This window comes from Neolamprologus brichardi, chromosome 13 (assembly GCF_056152115.1).
Source record: "Neolamprologus brichardi isolate AB-2024 chromosome 13, ASM5615211v1, whole genome shotgun sequence".
In the NCBI taxonomy this organism is placed as follows: domain Eukaryota; kingdom Metazoa; phylum Chordata; class Actinopteri; order Cichliformes; family Cichlidae; genus Neolamprologus; species Neolamprologus brichardi.
In genome coordinates, this window is record NC_142116.1 from 20,559,696 (window position 1) to 20,577,934 (window position 18,239).

General features: G+C 41.2%; 1 protein-coding gene across 1 annotated transcript; it reads right to left on the reverse strand.

Moving 5' to 3' along the window:
- Window positions 1-12,147: 12,147 nt before the first annotated feature.
- LOC148099958 (collagen alpha-1(XII) chain-like) lies at window positions 12,148-14,376 on the reverse strand. The gene is made up of 4 exons (XM_087850509.1): window positions 14,268-14,376; window positions 12,974-13,119; window positions 12,699-12,828; window positions 12,148-12,275 (listed from the first exon to the last, which is right to left on the reverse strand). The coding sequence occupies exons 1-4, from the start codon at window positions 14,374-14,376 to the stop codon at window positions 12,148-12,150; spliced, it is 513 nt and encodes a 170-aa protein (XP_087706635.1).
- Window positions 14,377-18,239: the final 3,863 nt, after the last annotated feature.

Genomic DNA, 18,239 nt, shown 5'->3' on the forward strand with positions numbered 1-18,239 from the left:
GCTGGTTTTCTGGTGAGAGGGAAACATAAAAAGGCCAGGTAGAGCATTAACAGGGAAAGGGGGGCACAAAGAAATACTTTTCTTTCTTATTCTCATTTAAAATTTCTAGCTTTTAATAAATAATTATCCAAATCTTACAACCAAAGTTTTCATCTGATGTCAAATGTATAGAAATCCATTATTGTACATAGTAAGTTTTTTTCAGGGTCCCAACATAATTTCTTCAGAAGAAAGTACTGTACATGATGCCAGTATTTTCCCACATTTTCTAGATACTGTACTAGTACTTTGTGTAAAATGCCATCAAAAAGTCAGTTAAGTTTTATTCTTTCTCACCTGTCTTTCTGTCTCCTTTCACTTTTAAAAGGTTGCCATCCATTCATTAACTTCCGCTTATCCTTTCCAGGGTCGCGGGGGGCGCTGGAGCCTATCCCAGCTATCACAGGGCGAGAGGCAGGGTACACCCTGGACAGGTCGCCAGTCTGTCGCAGGGCCAACACACAGGAACAAACAACCATTCGCACTCACACCTAGTGACAATTTGGATTATCCAATTAACCTATCCCCACAAGCTGCATGTCTTTGGACGGTGGGAGGAAGCCGGAGTACCCGGAGGGAACCCACGCAAACACGGGGAGAACATGCAAACTCCACACAGAAAGACCCCGGCCTGATGTTGGAATTGAACTCAGGAGCTTCTTGCTGTGCGGCAACAGTGCTAACCACCGTGCTGCCACGGTGGCAAAGGTTGCCATGTTAGAAAAACATATTTTGCCCTGCCATGCTGTTTATTGATGTGGTAAATAAATAGTTTATGAAAATATCACTAAATCTGTCATTTATTATTTTTAATATTCAGTAATGGTCATGTCTCACCTCTAGTCTTCTCTGTCTTAATTTCAGGTTTCCACCATATGTTGTAGATCGTTCAGGAAGTTAACTCAACCAGTCTTTGGGTTTCGGCTAAGTACTGTTTAGAATAGCAGAATAGGGAGGATGGTGTAGGTTTAAGTTTATTAGATTGATACATATGTACCAACAAGACAGTGTACATCACTGTCACAACGACGTTTGTTTTCATTCAAAGGCTTTATGGAACTTTGACAGGAGGGCCACGCCCGATTTCCTCTGTCATCCACGTCATACTTAGATCCTCCTCAATCTGTGTACATACGCCGCCTCTAAACCCCCGATAGTGCCAGTGTCAGTTAGTGAGTCAGTAAAATACTGACTCACTAACAGGGTTAGTCTGTTCTGGGATGAGTGTGGTAGTTAACCCTCATTTAACACATCCCTCTCTGCTCCTCTAGCTCGCTCTATCTCACTGAGAATCAGAAAGCCTTGACATTTACTGCTATTAACTTTACACTCTTGTTGTAAAGACGCAAAGAAAACACAGTGAAAAGGTTAGAAGGACGTAAGGAAAAAGAATGAATGAATGGTTTAATAGAAGGAAAGAAGTTAAAGGGACTACATATTCAAAGGTCTTATTTCTGATACTACCCCATGAAAATATTTGCTCTGTGTGCCGTGCTGCAGCTGCTACATTTGGCTTCGGATTCACTTTTTGGCGCCTACGCCTCTCGAGATGTGTTAATGCAGAAAGGTATTGAAAAAGTCTGGTCAACCAACCAGCAGTCTGTCTGCTGTGTCGTATGAAATGCGTGGAAGGAGAGGTACCAACTGTCTGTTACATATAGATGAAAAATAAAGCTCTGACGTGACCTCGGGTCAGCCAGCCTGACGGTCAGAGAAACAGAAACGTGTTGGATTGTGGATCTCTGAGCTGCACATCAAAGATGCACCTATGCACAGATCAAGTCTCAAATCTACCTCATATACATCTGTGTGTGTTTTTCTGTTGATGCCTTTCAAACAAAACTAGCCATGATATTTTCCACCTCAGACAATTAATATCAGTTAACCACGCCCCCTTTCAGATTTGTTCACCAAAAGAAAAGAAAAAAAAAAACGTCATTAACGCTGTTTATTATTTGTCAGACCAGTTTCATTTTCATACTTTGTAAATATCTATGTTGTATGGAGCTTGAACTAAAATGTAAATATGTTTACTGTATTTGTAATAATTATAATCCATTCGCTGTACAGCATAGATGTGTCAAGCAGATATCCTAATTCTGTGTATGGTAATCTTGCACCATTGAACTGTTAGTGAATGAGGCAACAATAAAAGTGGGAAACGTGCATTAGCAGATCAAGTGCTGCCTGCTTATTTCCTGCTTTATTTGAGCTTCTGCTGTAGTTTATTATGTGCTTTTAGCCCCAAGAAACCACCCTTTTACTGTGGCGCACAACAAGATCTTCTGATGTTTGGTGTCATCTTCCTGTGATCTCCTGTGAACAGGTGGATTAATTCATTTCAAGTTTATGTATGTAGCACCAAATCACAGCAGTCGCTGAATATTGTAAAGACTCTAGAATAATTATGGAGGCACAACATTTAAAGCTCCCATCCTTCCATCCCACAGACCTAAAAGTTAGTTATATGATGAACAGCCCCGTGTTTGTTTACTTGATTTGTAAAATGCAAAGTGGTGACTTTTTCTCTTCAAGTACGTCCTCATATGGAGACAGTTTTTTTAATGGCCCAAAACAAGTCATTGTTTACAAAAATGCACATTTTATTGGGCAAAATGAGGTAAACAGTGAAGAAAAGTATAAGAAAACAGAGCATAGGATCTCCGGAGACTGTGGCAACTAGAATTATTGTATACATGTGTGTGTATTAAGGACTGACACAGACAAAGAATGAATCAGACAATGAAGCAATGTCCTTTTTAAATGTTTATTTATAAACAGGATAAAACCATTCAAGTATTGAGTCATGAATAAAACATCAACCTCTGATCTGCTAATTGGGAAACAGAGGATGTCAGTGTATTTTTCAATGCTAGTCCAAATTGGGTGAGATGACTTTACATTTGAATAGATTGGATTACAAGTTATATTTGGTTTTAATTGAATGAGTTCAATTTGATTTAAATCAAGCCAATTCACAACATATAAACTTGAAATATATGGTAAGATAAAGGTTGTGCAATAATACAGAGAAAGCCCCAACAATCAAATGACCCCCTATGAGCAAGAACTTGGCAACAGTGGGAAGGAAAAACTCCATTTTCGGCAGAACCAGAATCAGGGAGGGGCCATCTGCCTCCACCGGTTGGGGTAAGAAAATGAAACTAAACTATAGGAAGACAAAGAGGAAAGATGTTCATGATATATATCAAACTTTCCGCTAGCCTTGACTAAAATATTGTTTTTGACAGGAAAGTATTGTTTCATTCATGTTTATTCCACGAGGTGGACAGCAGGAATAAAACAAACCAGATACTAAGAAATAAAGTAAACAATGAAACTTTCTTGATATGCTAAAATTCCCACTGAGACTGGATAAGATTATTCTAAAACTGGTCAAAATACAATTCTCTTCATGCACAGAAATCCCACCCAGTCCCACAACCCAGGACGAATATTCCTTGTGTGTTCTTGAGCTGGACAGAAATTCCTCTTGCTGAGCGGGGTCCACGCCAGCCTCGTGTCAGGCAGACGAGGAGCCTCCTGTCCCAGTCTCGTCCGTCCACTGGGCCCATCACATCCCAGCCCAGTTCGCATTCTGCATTGGAGTCCGTCACTCGATACCACCGCGGCTCCCCTCACGTCATCACCTGTAAGTAAAAACAAATAGGAGCCAGAACCATCATCCCGGAATCTGCCCTGGCTTATAGCCATGGCGACCCTCTCCCAACACGGCTGCACCCAGTGAACAACAGTGAGACGCTGCTGACAAATGCAGGCAGTGGTATACATCTGCCCTGATGTCAATCACACACGTTGTCTCCTACTGTCGCCGTTCCTGCTGTCGGGACTGGGTCACCACATCACGCTGACCGGTCTCCAGACGAGGCGTCGCACCCCCCACGATCACGCAGCGGCTCCCTCTTTTCCACCTGGCCTTCATGCGTTCCTCTTCCAATCTAGGGCCTCTCTCCTTCCAGTGCTCAGCTTGCTTCCTTTTAATACGACCTATAAAACAGCTGAAAGGACACCTCTGGACACACCTATGCCTCAACATGTGATCACTATCAGCTAATTTTTCCAATGCCCAGCTAATCCACAGTGGATTAAAACAACGTAGAATGACACACTAAAAACATGCGATACAAACAGAATAAAATCATGCAAATAAAAACTACACTCACAAATAGATACTAAAATCAGAAGAAAACCAAGATAAACAATGAATACAAAATTTCTACTGTGTGCAACTCTTTCAGTCTTTGAATATTTTTCATTTCTTACAATCAGAATTCTCCAATAGATTTGTAGAAGAAAATTATTTTCTTTCATGCATCACCAACTGAACCTTTTATGTTAACGTCTCAAGCTCCAGCCTAACCTCATTGAATTTTGCTTAGCAAAGTACTTTTCAGCTCTAATAATTAGTAAGATTATATTTCTTATCATCTGTTGGTCGTCTGACCTGATAAACTTCAATGAACATTATAACACAGGAGTGATTGTCTCTAAAAATGGGCTCCTGCACGCTTGCAGACATTTTTCCATCACAACTTATGGATGATGAAGGATTTGATTAAAGCCGTGAAACATTACTGATAACCTTCATGTGATGTTACATTAAAGCCAATTTTTATTAAAATCAGGGACTTTTCTAACTGACCTCTGACCTTTGAGCAGTAGTGTGTACTGTATGCTTGTATGTAACTGTATCTGACCTGGATTTTATCACCAGTTTCAAATAAGAATCTTCTTTAAAGTCTGTCTTTCAATACAAATGAAGTTAAACTTTATCAAGGCTGATGGTAAACTGTCCCTAACAAGTCCACTTTATTGCGTGCTCATTGACTTTCTCCTATCAGACTGTTTAACAAGCCCACTTTATACATGCTTATTAATCTATCACGCTTATCAGTGGCTCATGGTTGCTTAAAGCCTGTGTCTGATAGACTAGATTTACTGACCCTGCGTAAATTTGCGTAAATTCCCCTGAACCTAACACCTCCTAGCACCCCGCTGAGAGGCCTTCAGCTCCATTGTTCTCCTGCTTTTGTTGTGCAAATATACCCTTCCCCAACCCCCAACCATGAGAGATTCAGGAGACAAGAGAGAACCAGGAGAAGGTCTGTCCTTCCAATCGTTGTCAGACTCACAACAAAGTACCTGCAGCCTACAATACACCATATTAGTAGTAGCTTTTATGTGCACTATTATGCAAAATTAGTTCTTGTCAATCCTTGTCACTACATTGCATGCCTGTCCATAAACATATATACACAGAGTTGTACATATATTTATATATCCACATACATATATATGTCATGAGTTTCTTCTCTGAAGTTGCTCTATTTCTCTTCAGGTTTCTCTCAGACCAAGATTGAATGTGATGACAAGGGTGATGGATGGTGTGACATGTGCTGCTGGCCCACAGAACCAGGTGAGTATGCTGTCCATGTGCTCTGCAACAATGAGGACATCCAACACTCTCAGTTAAGATCAGTTTTCACGATTGTTGCCTCAAGATCATGGTGGTGGGCTTGTGATGGACACACTTTTCATGGCTGAAAGCTCTCCTGTAGAGGCTAAGCCTAGGCTTGAAGCCACTGGGGTGTTCGTTGGCGGGGTGACGCGATGTCACTGGTATGCATGAACTTATTAAAGTTGATACAGTCCAATAACTCCAGCCTTACTCATCTTGTCCTTCAGATTCTTTATTTCCAGGATTGAACATAGCAGCACAGCGGTCACAAACTGTTTGCTTCCTCCCGATCAAAAACACACCTGCCGCTTATTACGCGTGTCTACCTTAAATATCTTCACAAACTCAAAATGTGACCCCTAGCACCAAACGCTTGCTGCAGTTCTTGGTGTCAGAGGTGACACACAAGGTATCGGGTTTTCGGTGCAATTACTTTTTCATATAGGACCAAGTATGTTTGGATAGCTTTTTCCCCTTGAAAACTGCCGTTTAATATTAGACATTCTTGTCTAATATTAAAAATGGATTGATCTGAAACTGTCAGCCGGTGATCAGCTGATCGCCAGCTAATCACGGGGCCGGGTTTAAAAGGGAGACGCCACCCACCTGTTCGCCGCTCAGACATCGTTCTCCTCATGTCAGAAGCTCCAACTCTTTGCCGACGTCAGTGTCCTTCTGATTCAGCAACCGTGAGTGTTTTCCCTCTCGATTCTTTTTCTGTAACGCCAGTCCGAAGCCACGCTTCGTGCACTGACCGTTACTAGATTAACTGCGTGTCTGTTCCTACCCATCGCTAGCCTTCCCCGCGTTTGGGTCTAACCAGCACGCCACACGGGCACGCCGAATTACCGTGCGTAGTCCGCCCGTTCGTGACAGAAACGTGTAAGTGTGACAAATATGGAATAAGATACGAAATCAGAAAGGAGGCAAATATTTTTTCACAGCGCTATAGTCTGTAAATGATCTTTTGGCTATAGTAGATCTTTGACTTGTTCCTTTTTTAATTGTTTGTTTAAAATAGTTTTCTCTAGGTTAAGGCGTACGGTCCAGGCCTTCAGAGCAGTGGTCTGGCCGTTGGAAAACCCACTGAATTCACAGTTGATGCCAAGCAAGGAGGAAAATCTCCTCTGAAAATTATAGCCCAGGTATATCTGGCTTTGTATATGATCACAAATATGTTAAATATATTGTATGTACCGTATTTTTCGGATTATGAGTCGCACTTAAAATTCAATTCAATTCAATTCAATTTTATTTATATAGCGCCAAATCACAACAAAAGTCGCCTCAAGGCGCTTCATAGATACAGAGAAAAACCCAACAATCATATGACCCCCTATGAGCAAGCACTTTGGCGACAGTGGGAAGGAAAAACTCCCTTTTAACAGGAAGAAACCTCCGGCAGAACCAGGCTCAGGGAGGGGCGGCCATCTGCTGCGACCGGTTGGGGTGAGAGAAGGAAGACAGGATAAAAGACATGCTGTGGAAGAGAGACAGAGGTTAATAGCAGATATGATTCAACACAGAGAGGTCTGTTAATACATAGTGAGCGAGAAAGGTGACTGGAAAGGAAAAACTCAATGCATCATGGGAATCCCCCGGCAGCCTACATCTATTGCAGCATAACTAAGGGAGGATTCAGGGTCACCTGGTCCAGCCCTAACTATATGCTTTAGCAAAAAGGAAAGTTTTAAGCCTAATCTTAAAAGTAGAGATAGTGTCTGTCTCCCGAATCCAAACTGGAAGCTGGTTCCACAGAAGAGGGGCCTGAAAACTGAAGGCTCTCCCTCCCATTCTACTTTTAAATACTCTAGGAACAACAAGTAGGCCTGCAGAGCGAGAGCGAAGTGCTCTAATAGGGTGATATGGTACTACAAGGTCATTAAGATAAGATGGGGCCTGATTATTTACGACCTTGTATGTGAGGAGCAGGATTTTGAATTCAATTCTGGATTTAACAGGAAGCCAATGAAGGGAAGCCAAAACAGGAGAAATATGCTCTCTCTTTCTAGTCCCTGTCAGTACTCTTGCTGCAGCATTTTGGATTAGCTGAAGGCTTTTCAGTGAGTTTTTTGGACATCCTGATAATAATGAATTGCAGTTGTCCAGCCTGGAAGTAATAAATGCATGAACTAGTTTTTCAGCGTCACTCTGAGACAGGATATTTCTAATTTTAGAGATGTTGCGCAGATGGAAGAACGCAGTCTTACATATTTGTTTAATATGTGCGTTGAAGGACATATCCTGGTCAAAAATGACTCCAAGGTTCCTCACAGTGTTACTGGAGGCCAAGGTAATGCCATCCAGAGTAAGAATCTGGTTAGATACCATATTTCTAAGCTTTTCAGCGCCGAGTACAATGACCTCAGTTTTATCTGAGTTAAGAAGCAGAAAGTTAGCGGCCATCCAGGTCTTTATGTCTTTAAGACATTCCTGCAGTTTAACTAATTGGTGTGTGTTATCTGGCTTCATGGACAGATAGAGCTGGGTGTCATCTGCATAGCAGTGAAAATGTATGCTATGTCTTCTAATGATGCTGCCTAAGGGAAGCATGTATAATGTAAACAGGATTGGTCCTAGCACTGAACCCTGTGGAACTCCATAATTAACCTCAGTGTGTGAAGAGGACTCTCCATTTACATGCACAAATTGGAGTCTATTAGATAGATATGATACAAACCACTGCAGTGCAATACCTGTAATACCTACAGCATGTTCTAATCGCTCTAATAGGATATTATGGTCAACAGTATCGAATGCTGCACTAAGGTCAAGAAGGACAAGCACAGAGATGAGTCCACTGTCAGAGGCCATAAGAAGATCATTTGTAACCTTCACTAAAGCTGTTTCTGTGCTGTGATGAACTCTGAAACCTGACTGAAACTCTTCAAATAAACCATTCCTCTGCAGATGATCTGTTAGCTGTTTGACAACTACTCTTTCAAGGATTTTTGATATGAAAGGAAGGTTGGAGATTGGCCTATAATTAGCTAAGACTGCTGGGTCTAGAGATGGCTTTTTGAGTAAAGGTTTAACTGCAGCCACCTTGAAGGCCTGTGGTACATAGCCGATTATTAGAGATAGGTTGATCATATATAAGATCGAAGAATTAATCAATGGCAGGACTTCTTTGAGCAGTTTTGTAGGAATGGGGTCTAAAAGACACGTTGATGGTTTGGAGGAAGTAATTGTTGAAGTTAACTCAGAAAGATCAATTGGAGAAAAAGAGTCTAACTTAACATCAATGGTACTAAGAGTAGCTGTAGATAATATTACATCTGTGGGATGATTATTGGTAATTTTTTCTCTAATGATAAAAATTTTATTTGTGAAGAAGTTCATGAAGTCATCACTAGTTAACGTTAAAGGGATGGTTGGCTCAAAAGAGCTCTGACTTTTTGTCAGCCTGGCTACAGTGCTGAAGAGAAACCTGGGGTTGTTCTTATTTTCTTCAATCAGTGATGAGTAGTAAGCTGTTCTGGCTTTGCGGAGGGCTTTCTTATAAAGCAACAAACTATTTCTCCAGGCTAAATAATGATCCTCTAAATTTGTGACACGCCATTTCCTCTCCAGATTACGAGTCATCTGCTTTAGGGTACGTGTTTGAGAATTATACCACGGGGTCAGGTACTTCTGATTAGAGACCTTAGTTTTCACTGGAGCTACAGTATCCAGAGTCATACGTAGTGAGGAGGTGAAATTATTAACAAGATAATCGACCTCTGTTGGGGTAGCGTTTAGATAGCTGCTCTGCTCAGTGTTGGTACAGGGCATTGACGATGATAACAGTGGCTGGATTATATTCTTAAACTTAGTTACAGCGCTTTCAGAAAGACATCTACTTTGATAAAGTCTACTCTCCACTGCTGCGTAATCAATTATTGTAAATGTAAATGTTATCAAGAAATGATCAGACAGGAGAGGGTTTTCAGGAAACACTGTTAAATGTTCAGTTTCTATGCCATATGTTAAAACAAGATCTAGAGTGTGATTAAAGTGGTGGGTGGGTTCTTTTACATTTTGAGAGAAACCAATTGAGTCTAACAACAGATTAAATGCCATGTTGAGGATGTCATTTTTAGCATCAACATGGATGTTAAAATCACCCACAATAATTATTTTATCTGAGCTCAGAACTAAATTAGATATAAAGTCTGAGAAATCAGACAGAAACTCTGTGTAAGGCCCAGGTGGACGATAGATGATAACAAGTAAGACTGGTTTCTGAGTTTCACAGCTGGGGTGGACAATGTTAAGCATCAGGCTTTCAAATGAATTAAAAGTCTGTCTTGGTCTTTCATTAATTAATAGACTGGTGTGAAAAATTGCTGCTACACCGCCCCCTCGACCTGTGCTTCGAGACTTCTGGTAGTTAGAATGACTCGGGGGTGTTGATTCATTTAAACTAACATAATCATCCTGCTGCAACCAGGTTTCTGTAAGACAGAGTAAATCAATTTGTTGATCAATTATTAAGTCATGTACTAACAGAGACTTGGAGGAGAGAGACCTAATATTTAATAATCCACATTTCACTGTTTTACTCTTTGGTTCAGATGTGGATACTGTATTGTTCTTTCTTTGTAAATGTTTAAGTTGTTTGTTGCTGGTTTTTAGTTTGTTTTTTGTCTTTTTGGAAGCAGACACAGTCTCTATGGAGATGGGTTTTTGGGGGGGTAGCAGGAGGAGGGAAGCTGCAGAGAGGCGTGTAAGACTGCAACTCTGCTTCCTGGTCCCAACTCTGGATAGTCATATTTTGAGGGGTTTAATAAATTTGTCCATATTTCTAGAAATGAGAGCTGCTCCATCCAAAGTGGGATGGATGCCATCTCTCCTAACAAGACCAGGTTTCCTCCAGAAGGTTTGCCAATTATCTATGAAGCCCACATCATTTCTGGGACACCACTCAGACAGCCAGCAATTTAAGGAGAACATGCAGCTAAACATGTCACTCCTGGTCTGATTGGGGAGGGGACCAGAGAAAACTACAGAGTCCGACATTGTTTTGGCAAAGTTGCACACCGATTCAATATTGATTTTAGTGACCTCCGATTGGCGTAACCGGGTGTCATTACTGCCGACGTGAATTATGATTTTACTGAATTTACGTTTACCCTTAGCCAGCAGTTTTAAATTTCCTTCAATGTCGCCTGCTCTGGCCCCTGGAAGACAATTGACTATGGTTGCCGGTGTCTCTAGCTTCACATGTCTGAGAACAGAATCACCAATTACCAGAGTTTGACCCCCAGCGGGTGTGTCACCGAGTGGGGAAAAACGGTTAGACACATGAACGGGTTGGTGGTGTACCTGGGGCTTCTGTTTAGGACTATGCTTCCTCCTCACCGTTACCCAGCCGCCCTCTTTCCGCAGCTGCTTGGGATCTGCCGGGGAACAGCTAGCGGGGCCTACGCTATCTTCGGCTGCACCAGCTACAGGGGCCTGGCTAGCTAAGGGTGAGTGAAGGGTGCGAAGCCGAGTCTCCAGATCAGTAATCCTGGCCTCCAGAGCTGCAAATATGCTACATTTGTTACAGATATCATTACTGCTAAAGGAGGCCGAGGAGTAACTAAACATCTGACACAATGAGCAAGAAAGTGCAGAAGGGACAGGTGAAGTAGCCATGGTGCTAACGAGTCGGCTACGAGCTAAGCTAACGAAACAGTAAAGAGACAGTGAGTGAATACTTTGGCTATAAATTAGGTAGTGAGTACACAGAAAGTGTGCTTCGGATGAAGCACGTGAAGATTATACTATGAAAAAAAAGAATGTATTTAAAAGTTGTTAATTAAACTGCTAAGCACATAAGCTACTCAGAAACACCACTGTGTTTGAGCAGGAACAGGAAGTGATACTATACCACAGAGCGAGCGAACACCAAGTGACAGCGCCACCGACCAACATCAAGAAGAACGGCCGTCATGTTCCCAGCAGCCCAATTGCTGTTATGATCAAGCAGTCAGGGATTGGTGATGTGAGCCGTGTGAGTGGACCGTGGCTGACCGAGGCCAGGACTTTTCAGCCTTGAGAGTTCATCATTGATGCAGGTATATGCTCAGTGAAAGCTTAGATACTGTCATATTTTTCTTTTTAAACATTCAAATAGAATATTTGTCAGTCTCATCTTGTTATATTAGGCTTCATCTGCTTGAGCCTTTCCACTGAAGGACCCAGTTAAGTGGGCATTAACACTGAGGACCAGGAGGATGGCTGGTGACACGATGTGTTGCTTTTTGAGGTCTTTTAGCCTGTTTCACTTTGTCAGACAGGTTCTATTTAACTGATTTCTTGATTCACAAGTCTGCAATTAATCAGGCCTGAGTGTGTTTAGTAACACTGAACTGAGGTTTCCAAAATTGGTTAATCACAGTTAACTCGTGATTTAACAAGAGGGGCAATTTGTTTTTACACAGGACCAGGGAGGTTTGGATCATCTTTCTCCCTAATCTATGAAATCATCATTTAAAAACTGCATTTTGTATTAACTTGTCTTGTCTGTGTCTAATATTAAAATGAGTTTGATGATCTGAAACATGTAAGTGTGATAAATATGCAAACCACTAGGAAATCGGGAAGGGGGCAAACACCTTTTCACATCACTGTAGACGTGATTACAGAATACCTTTTAGTGATTACAGAATACCTTTTACATCCTGGATTACAATAGGATATCCATCAACGGCAGATACTGGTCTCCATGACACACAGATACTGGAGTGGTCTGACCTGACCACACTCGCACTGCTTACCCACAAAGTGTCTAGAGAGACAGAAAAAAGCCAGAAAACAAACAAAAAACACAAAGCCAAAGAATGTCATCTGCACACTAGCATGGACAATAAACGCAGACACAGTGCACCCAGTAATTTTTGAACTTCCAACCAAGTATCAAGAGCAGTACTGTCATTGTACCGGTACTGGCTGCTGTCTCATTGTTCAGAGAGCCCATCATTATGCAGAGAAAGGAATCTGTGTCTCTGGACCAAAATGACTGTACGTGTAGTGCTGTAGAAACAATACTGCCCAAAAACCTTGATGTTTCTATATGTGGAAACCTTCAAGTATGCATGTCCTCCTGTAAGGGTAAAGTAATGGGACATTTGCACTTTTTGCATGTAAGCCTGTTGGTCTTAACTGGAAGTTGCACTTGAGCTGTCTTGGCATCTTTCCTTCTTTGACTCACCAGTTTTGCCCTGAGCTGAATCGCTGCCTCCTTCTCTGTTGTGGTACTCAGCGGTGACTAACATGCTGTAACGTGTATCTGGCTGCAGTGACTCCAGCATCACCTGCTTCTCTCCACCAGGGACCAGCACCTGCAGACAACAAACAACACTATCATCCCAACACAGTCAGAACTCATTTAAAGTTTTGGGACTTATGGAATTTCTGGAATTCTGACACATGACAGCCGGCTGAAGGCCAGAAGAGGTGAAGATGTAATGACTACGACCCACTCACAGTGTGATCCTGGCTATCAGCTCCAGTTAAAGCCATGTAGGACATGTGATACTGGAGGACATGAGCATTGGGAGGTACCCAGCTGATCACCATGCTGACGGCAGTCTCATCAGAAACCGTGAGGCTGGTTGGGCCTCCACCAGACACTGCAGCAACATCATAGAAGAGATAAAGTACCACAGCTAATGACACTTAACCCTCACTTTGTTCCTTTAAAGGAGGAAATTATTTTGGCAGCAGAGCAAAGTGTTTTTATAGAAAATAAATGTAAAGTATAACAGAGAATTTGATACTTTGATTTGATACTTTAACCTCACTACATTTATTTCATAGCTCAGAGTTCTAGTTATTCAAAGATGAGAATTTAGATGTGAAATTTAACCTTTAAGTGACTAGTACTTTGAGAACTGCCATCAATTTCACAATGAAGTTCATTTACGTACAGGTTATTGTATTAGTAATGCTATATTGTACATAGAGACAGAATATGACATGAAGGGCTACTGACCACAGAAAAGTAAAAGCTAACTGGGCCTAAAGACTAACGGGAGACAAACAAGCTTTCTGTGATTCTATTTGTGTTTTTGTGGTAATCTTGGATATCTTAGGTTGTCTCATTACTGTCATATATGTCCTATCATTAAAACACTGGCTTCTAACAACTAACAGTGTCTCAAAAATAATTTCATAAATAAACAAATAATATGGATGCATGACTCAAATGCATGACTTTTAACTTGTGTATTTTTTAGGCTGAACACTGCTGCTAATGTGACTTAGCACATTAGCATTGACTGTCTGAGAAATTAGTTACCCTAAGGTCAGAAGGAGGAGGCACCTTCACTAGAAGAAAAGAATAATGTGTACGGGAATTTTTTAAAAATGACAAAGCTACATTTTGACATCTTTCATTATTAATAACATTTACAGTACTGTGCAAAAGTCGTGAGCCACACGCTGAAGTATTTCTTTGGACATTATCTGGTTTTTCCACTCCTTTTTAGTCCAGTTCTTGTACCTGACCATTTTCTGAGTAATTGTTTTTGTTTGTTTGTTTTTTGTTTGTGTAAACACTTTGCACTGACCATTATTGGAGAACTAAAAAGCACCTAAGTCGAGAAATGTGTGTGCACATAACAGAAAACTTGGGAAAGAATCAATTTTAAATCTTTAAGCACTTTGTTACTAGCAGCCTGTCACAAAAACACATTTTGTATAGTGTTTTTTTTTTATCTTGTGAATAAAATGTATACAAATGTGTGTGATTAATCACAATGTGTTAATGTGTAATCACCCTGAGACATGCATGCCTGTCTGCTAGCATCAGATCTAAAGCCATTTCTGATTTGGAGATGCAGCCTGCAGATTCTGTCCAGATTATCCCAGCTCTCGTCACTAAACATCCAGTCTTCACTTATCAAATGTGTAAAATTCAAGGCTGGTCCTTAAAAGCTCCCAACAACGCAAAAACTGCATAGCCACACAAGTCCCAGCGTTTCCCACCGCAGCAGCTGTGAAAAGAAAGTGGAGAAAGGATGAATGAGTCTGTGCTTATCGCTCTCCGCTCTCCCCCAAGCTGGCGTTGTTCTTGGTAGCCATGACAACGGAGATAGTCCCAGCTTTATAAATAAAGGCCCCAACACCCCAAAAAAGAAAAAAACATCGGGATTCCCTGCGCAGACCAGGAATCCCCCTAGCAGACCGAAGCTACAGAGAGGATTTGGAGTGATTGAGTGAGAATCGAACTGGCGCCTGTCTGTGCTTCAACCTGCCAGGGGCCGTCAAGTGCTCTGCGCCACCTGCCGGCAAATATGATATATTTGACTTCTCTGTTTTTTTCTCTCTGAATTACTTTTGAAAAGGAAAAATAATAATTTTAATGTGAGGCAAAACATGTATGGTGCTCGGTAAAGATGACACGCCGACCCACTTCTTCTTTTTTTTTTTTTGTTTGAGAAAGTTTGTTTTCATATTAAACCAGTGTCAGTGACGTTATTCTACGCGACTACCACAGGTAAAGAAAAGCCTGAATCTGTAGATCTTTTTCTTTTATTTTTATTGTCTAAAACACAAGAGATTAAAAAAAAACCACAGGGAAACATAGGAAATAATGTTTTGTGAGGCAATGACTTGTTGGCACAAGAAGAGTGGTCCTTGGTAGCCATGACAACAAGGAGGTCTGTTTGTTTGTGGCAGGTAAAAGAAAAAAAAGAAAGAAAAGAAAAAAGTCAGGGGAAGCCCAGGCTGAACAAGGTTCATCCCTTAGAATTTTCACTCCAAGATCACCTGCCTGGACCTCCCCCTAGCAGGTGAACATACAGAGCCAGGTGAACCGAGGGCTCGAACCCGGGCCTGTATGTTACTAACCTGCTAGCCCGCCACATGTCGCCACATGACGGGCTGCGAGAATGGGAAAAATTCTTCTATTTAAAGAACACTACGTGCACATCGCGTGACCAGCCTTTTCCATTAGTTGGAGACCACACATTTTTGCACTCAAATACTCACCAAATTTTACACACTCACACCTGGTTTTTTTGCCTGCACACCACTTATTTCTCAACAACCACTCCTTTTTCATCTCTGTTACCTTGCCTTTATTACATATTTATTACATCCTCTTAGCTAGCATCAATGACTGGACAAAAGAGCAACACAGTGCTTTTCTCATCATTTCTTTAGTCACGCTCAAGTCATTCACCTCTACGGATTAGCTAAACCAACTTTACAAAACAAGTTTCCCCGAAGAGCCCACTTCTCATCTTAGCTGCCTAGATTTCAGGACCTAGCTAAGGACAGTGGCCACAAACACATTTAACTTACCGAAAAATAGCTGCGGGGCCTCAGTCTGTCTGTGGGGCATAGCTAGACTGGCCATCGGGCATACTGGGTATTTGCCGGGTGGGCCGATGGTAATTTTTCGTTTTAAATGGGCCGATGTTTTGTTGTTGTTGTCTTTTTTTTCTTAACCGTGTAAACAGTGAAAGGTGGCGGATTGGACAGATGCTGGCAGACGTGTAAAAATAACTCAATTGTTTGGTAGTGGCTGTGGTGGAGCTTTCACAGCTTCAGTAAAATTAGCAAGTGGTGGAAGCCAGCAGGTGGATGGGGGAAAGGGGAGGCGGAGGTGGAGAGACCCAAGGCGGCCGCGGGTCCGACTGTCAGGTGAAATGAGCTTCAGGTAAGAAGTTATGACCTGCAGTCTATCTGGGTCAAACCAAGTTTAGGTGTAGTTTATTTTCGTTGTGCTAACTTTTTACAGTCAGTTACAATAACTCGTACTGTGTACTAGCTAGCATGATGGAGTTTCTATACAGTTGGGTGGGTGCTATATGTTACTGGTGAACTTTATTTTATTCATATGGTTAGTTAGTAGAGTTGCCTACCATCCTGTAAAAAACGGAATCCTCTGGTATTCAGAGTTAATATTACATGTTTCCTATTGAGCTGAAAATACACGGATTTGTCCCATACTTCAGCTACAATTAAAAAAAAGACAAAAAGCTGGAGTTATTCTGTGTCTTTACGCTGTCAGCTGCCTCTTCTTCTCTCATTCTCCCCCCTCCCTCTCCTGCTGCTACTGCAATCATGAAACTGATCAATGATCAGCTGATCAGCGTTTCTGCCGCAAGTCCCGTCTTTCTTGCTTGTTTATCTCCCGCTTTGCGCCAGAAAGAGGAAACTAGCGGAGGTCGTGTTAAACAGCAGAAGCGCCTTTAAACTTGATAAGCTGTTGTTAGAATTGATTTAATATTACTTTCTAGTATCAGCTGATGTTTGTTGGAGCCATAAAAGCTGCTGGTTATCTGGTGAGAGGGAAACATAAAAAGGCCAGGTAGAGCATTAACAGGGAAAGGGGGGCACAAAGAAATACTTTTCTTTCTTATTCTCATTTAAAATTTCTAGCTTTTAATAAATAATTATCCAAATCTTACAACCAAAGTTTTCATCTGATGTCAAATGTATAGAAATCCATTATTGTACATAGTAAGTTTTTTTCAGGGTCCCAACATAATTTCATAATAAACATAATAAACAACATTTAAAGCTCCCATCCTTCCATCCCACAGACCTAAAAGTTAGTTATATGATAAACAGCCCCGTGTTTGTTTACTTGATTTGTAAAATGCAAAGTGGTGACTTTTTCTCTTCAAGTACGTCCTCATATGGAGACAGTTTTTTTAATGGCCCAAAACAAGTCATTGTTTACAAAAATGTACATTTTATTGGGCAAAATGAGGTAAACAGTGAAGAAAAGTATAAGAAAACAGAGCATAGGATCTCCGGAGACTGTGGCAACTAGAATTATTGTATACATGTGTGTGTATTAAGGACTGACACAGACAAAGAATGAATCAGACAATGAAGCAATGTCCTTTTTAAATGTTTATTTATAAACAGGATAAAACCATTCAAGTATTGAGTCATGAATAAAACATCAACCTCTGATCTGTTAATTGGGAAACAGAGGATGTCAGTGTATTTTTCAGTGCTAGTCCAAATTGAGTGAGATGACTTTACATTTGAATAGACTGGATTACAAGTTATATTTGGTTTTAATTGAATGAGTTCAATTTGATTTAAATCAAGCCAATTCACAACATATAAACTTGAAATATATGGTAAGATAAAGGTTGTGCAATAATACAGAGAAAGCCCCAACAATCAAATGACCCCCTATGAGCAAGAACTTGGCAACAGTGGGAAGGAAAAACTCCATTTTCGGCAGAACCAGAATCAGGGAGGGGCCATCTGCCTCCACCGGTTGGGGTAAGAAAATGAAACTAAACTATAGGAAGACAAAGAGGAAAGATGTTCATGATATATATGAAACTTTCCGCTAGCCTTGACTAAAATATTGTTTTTGACAGGAAAGTATTGTTTCATTCATGTTTATTCCACGAGGTGGACAGCAGGAATAAAACAAACCAGATACTAAGAAATAAAGTATACAATGAAACTTTCTCGATATGCTAAAATTCCCACTGAGACTGGATAAGATTATTCTAAAACTGGTCAAAATACAATTCTCTTCATGCACAGAAATCCCACCCAGTCCCACAACCCAGGACGAATATTCCTTGTGTGTTCTTGAGCTGGACAGAAATTCTTCTTGCTGAGCGGGGTCCACGCCAGCCTCGTGTCAGGCAGACGAGGAGCCTCCTTTCCCAGTCTCGTCCGTCCACTGGGCCCATCACATCCCAGCCCAGTTCGCATTCTGCATTGGAGTCCGTCACTCGATACCACCGCGGCTCCCCTCACGTCA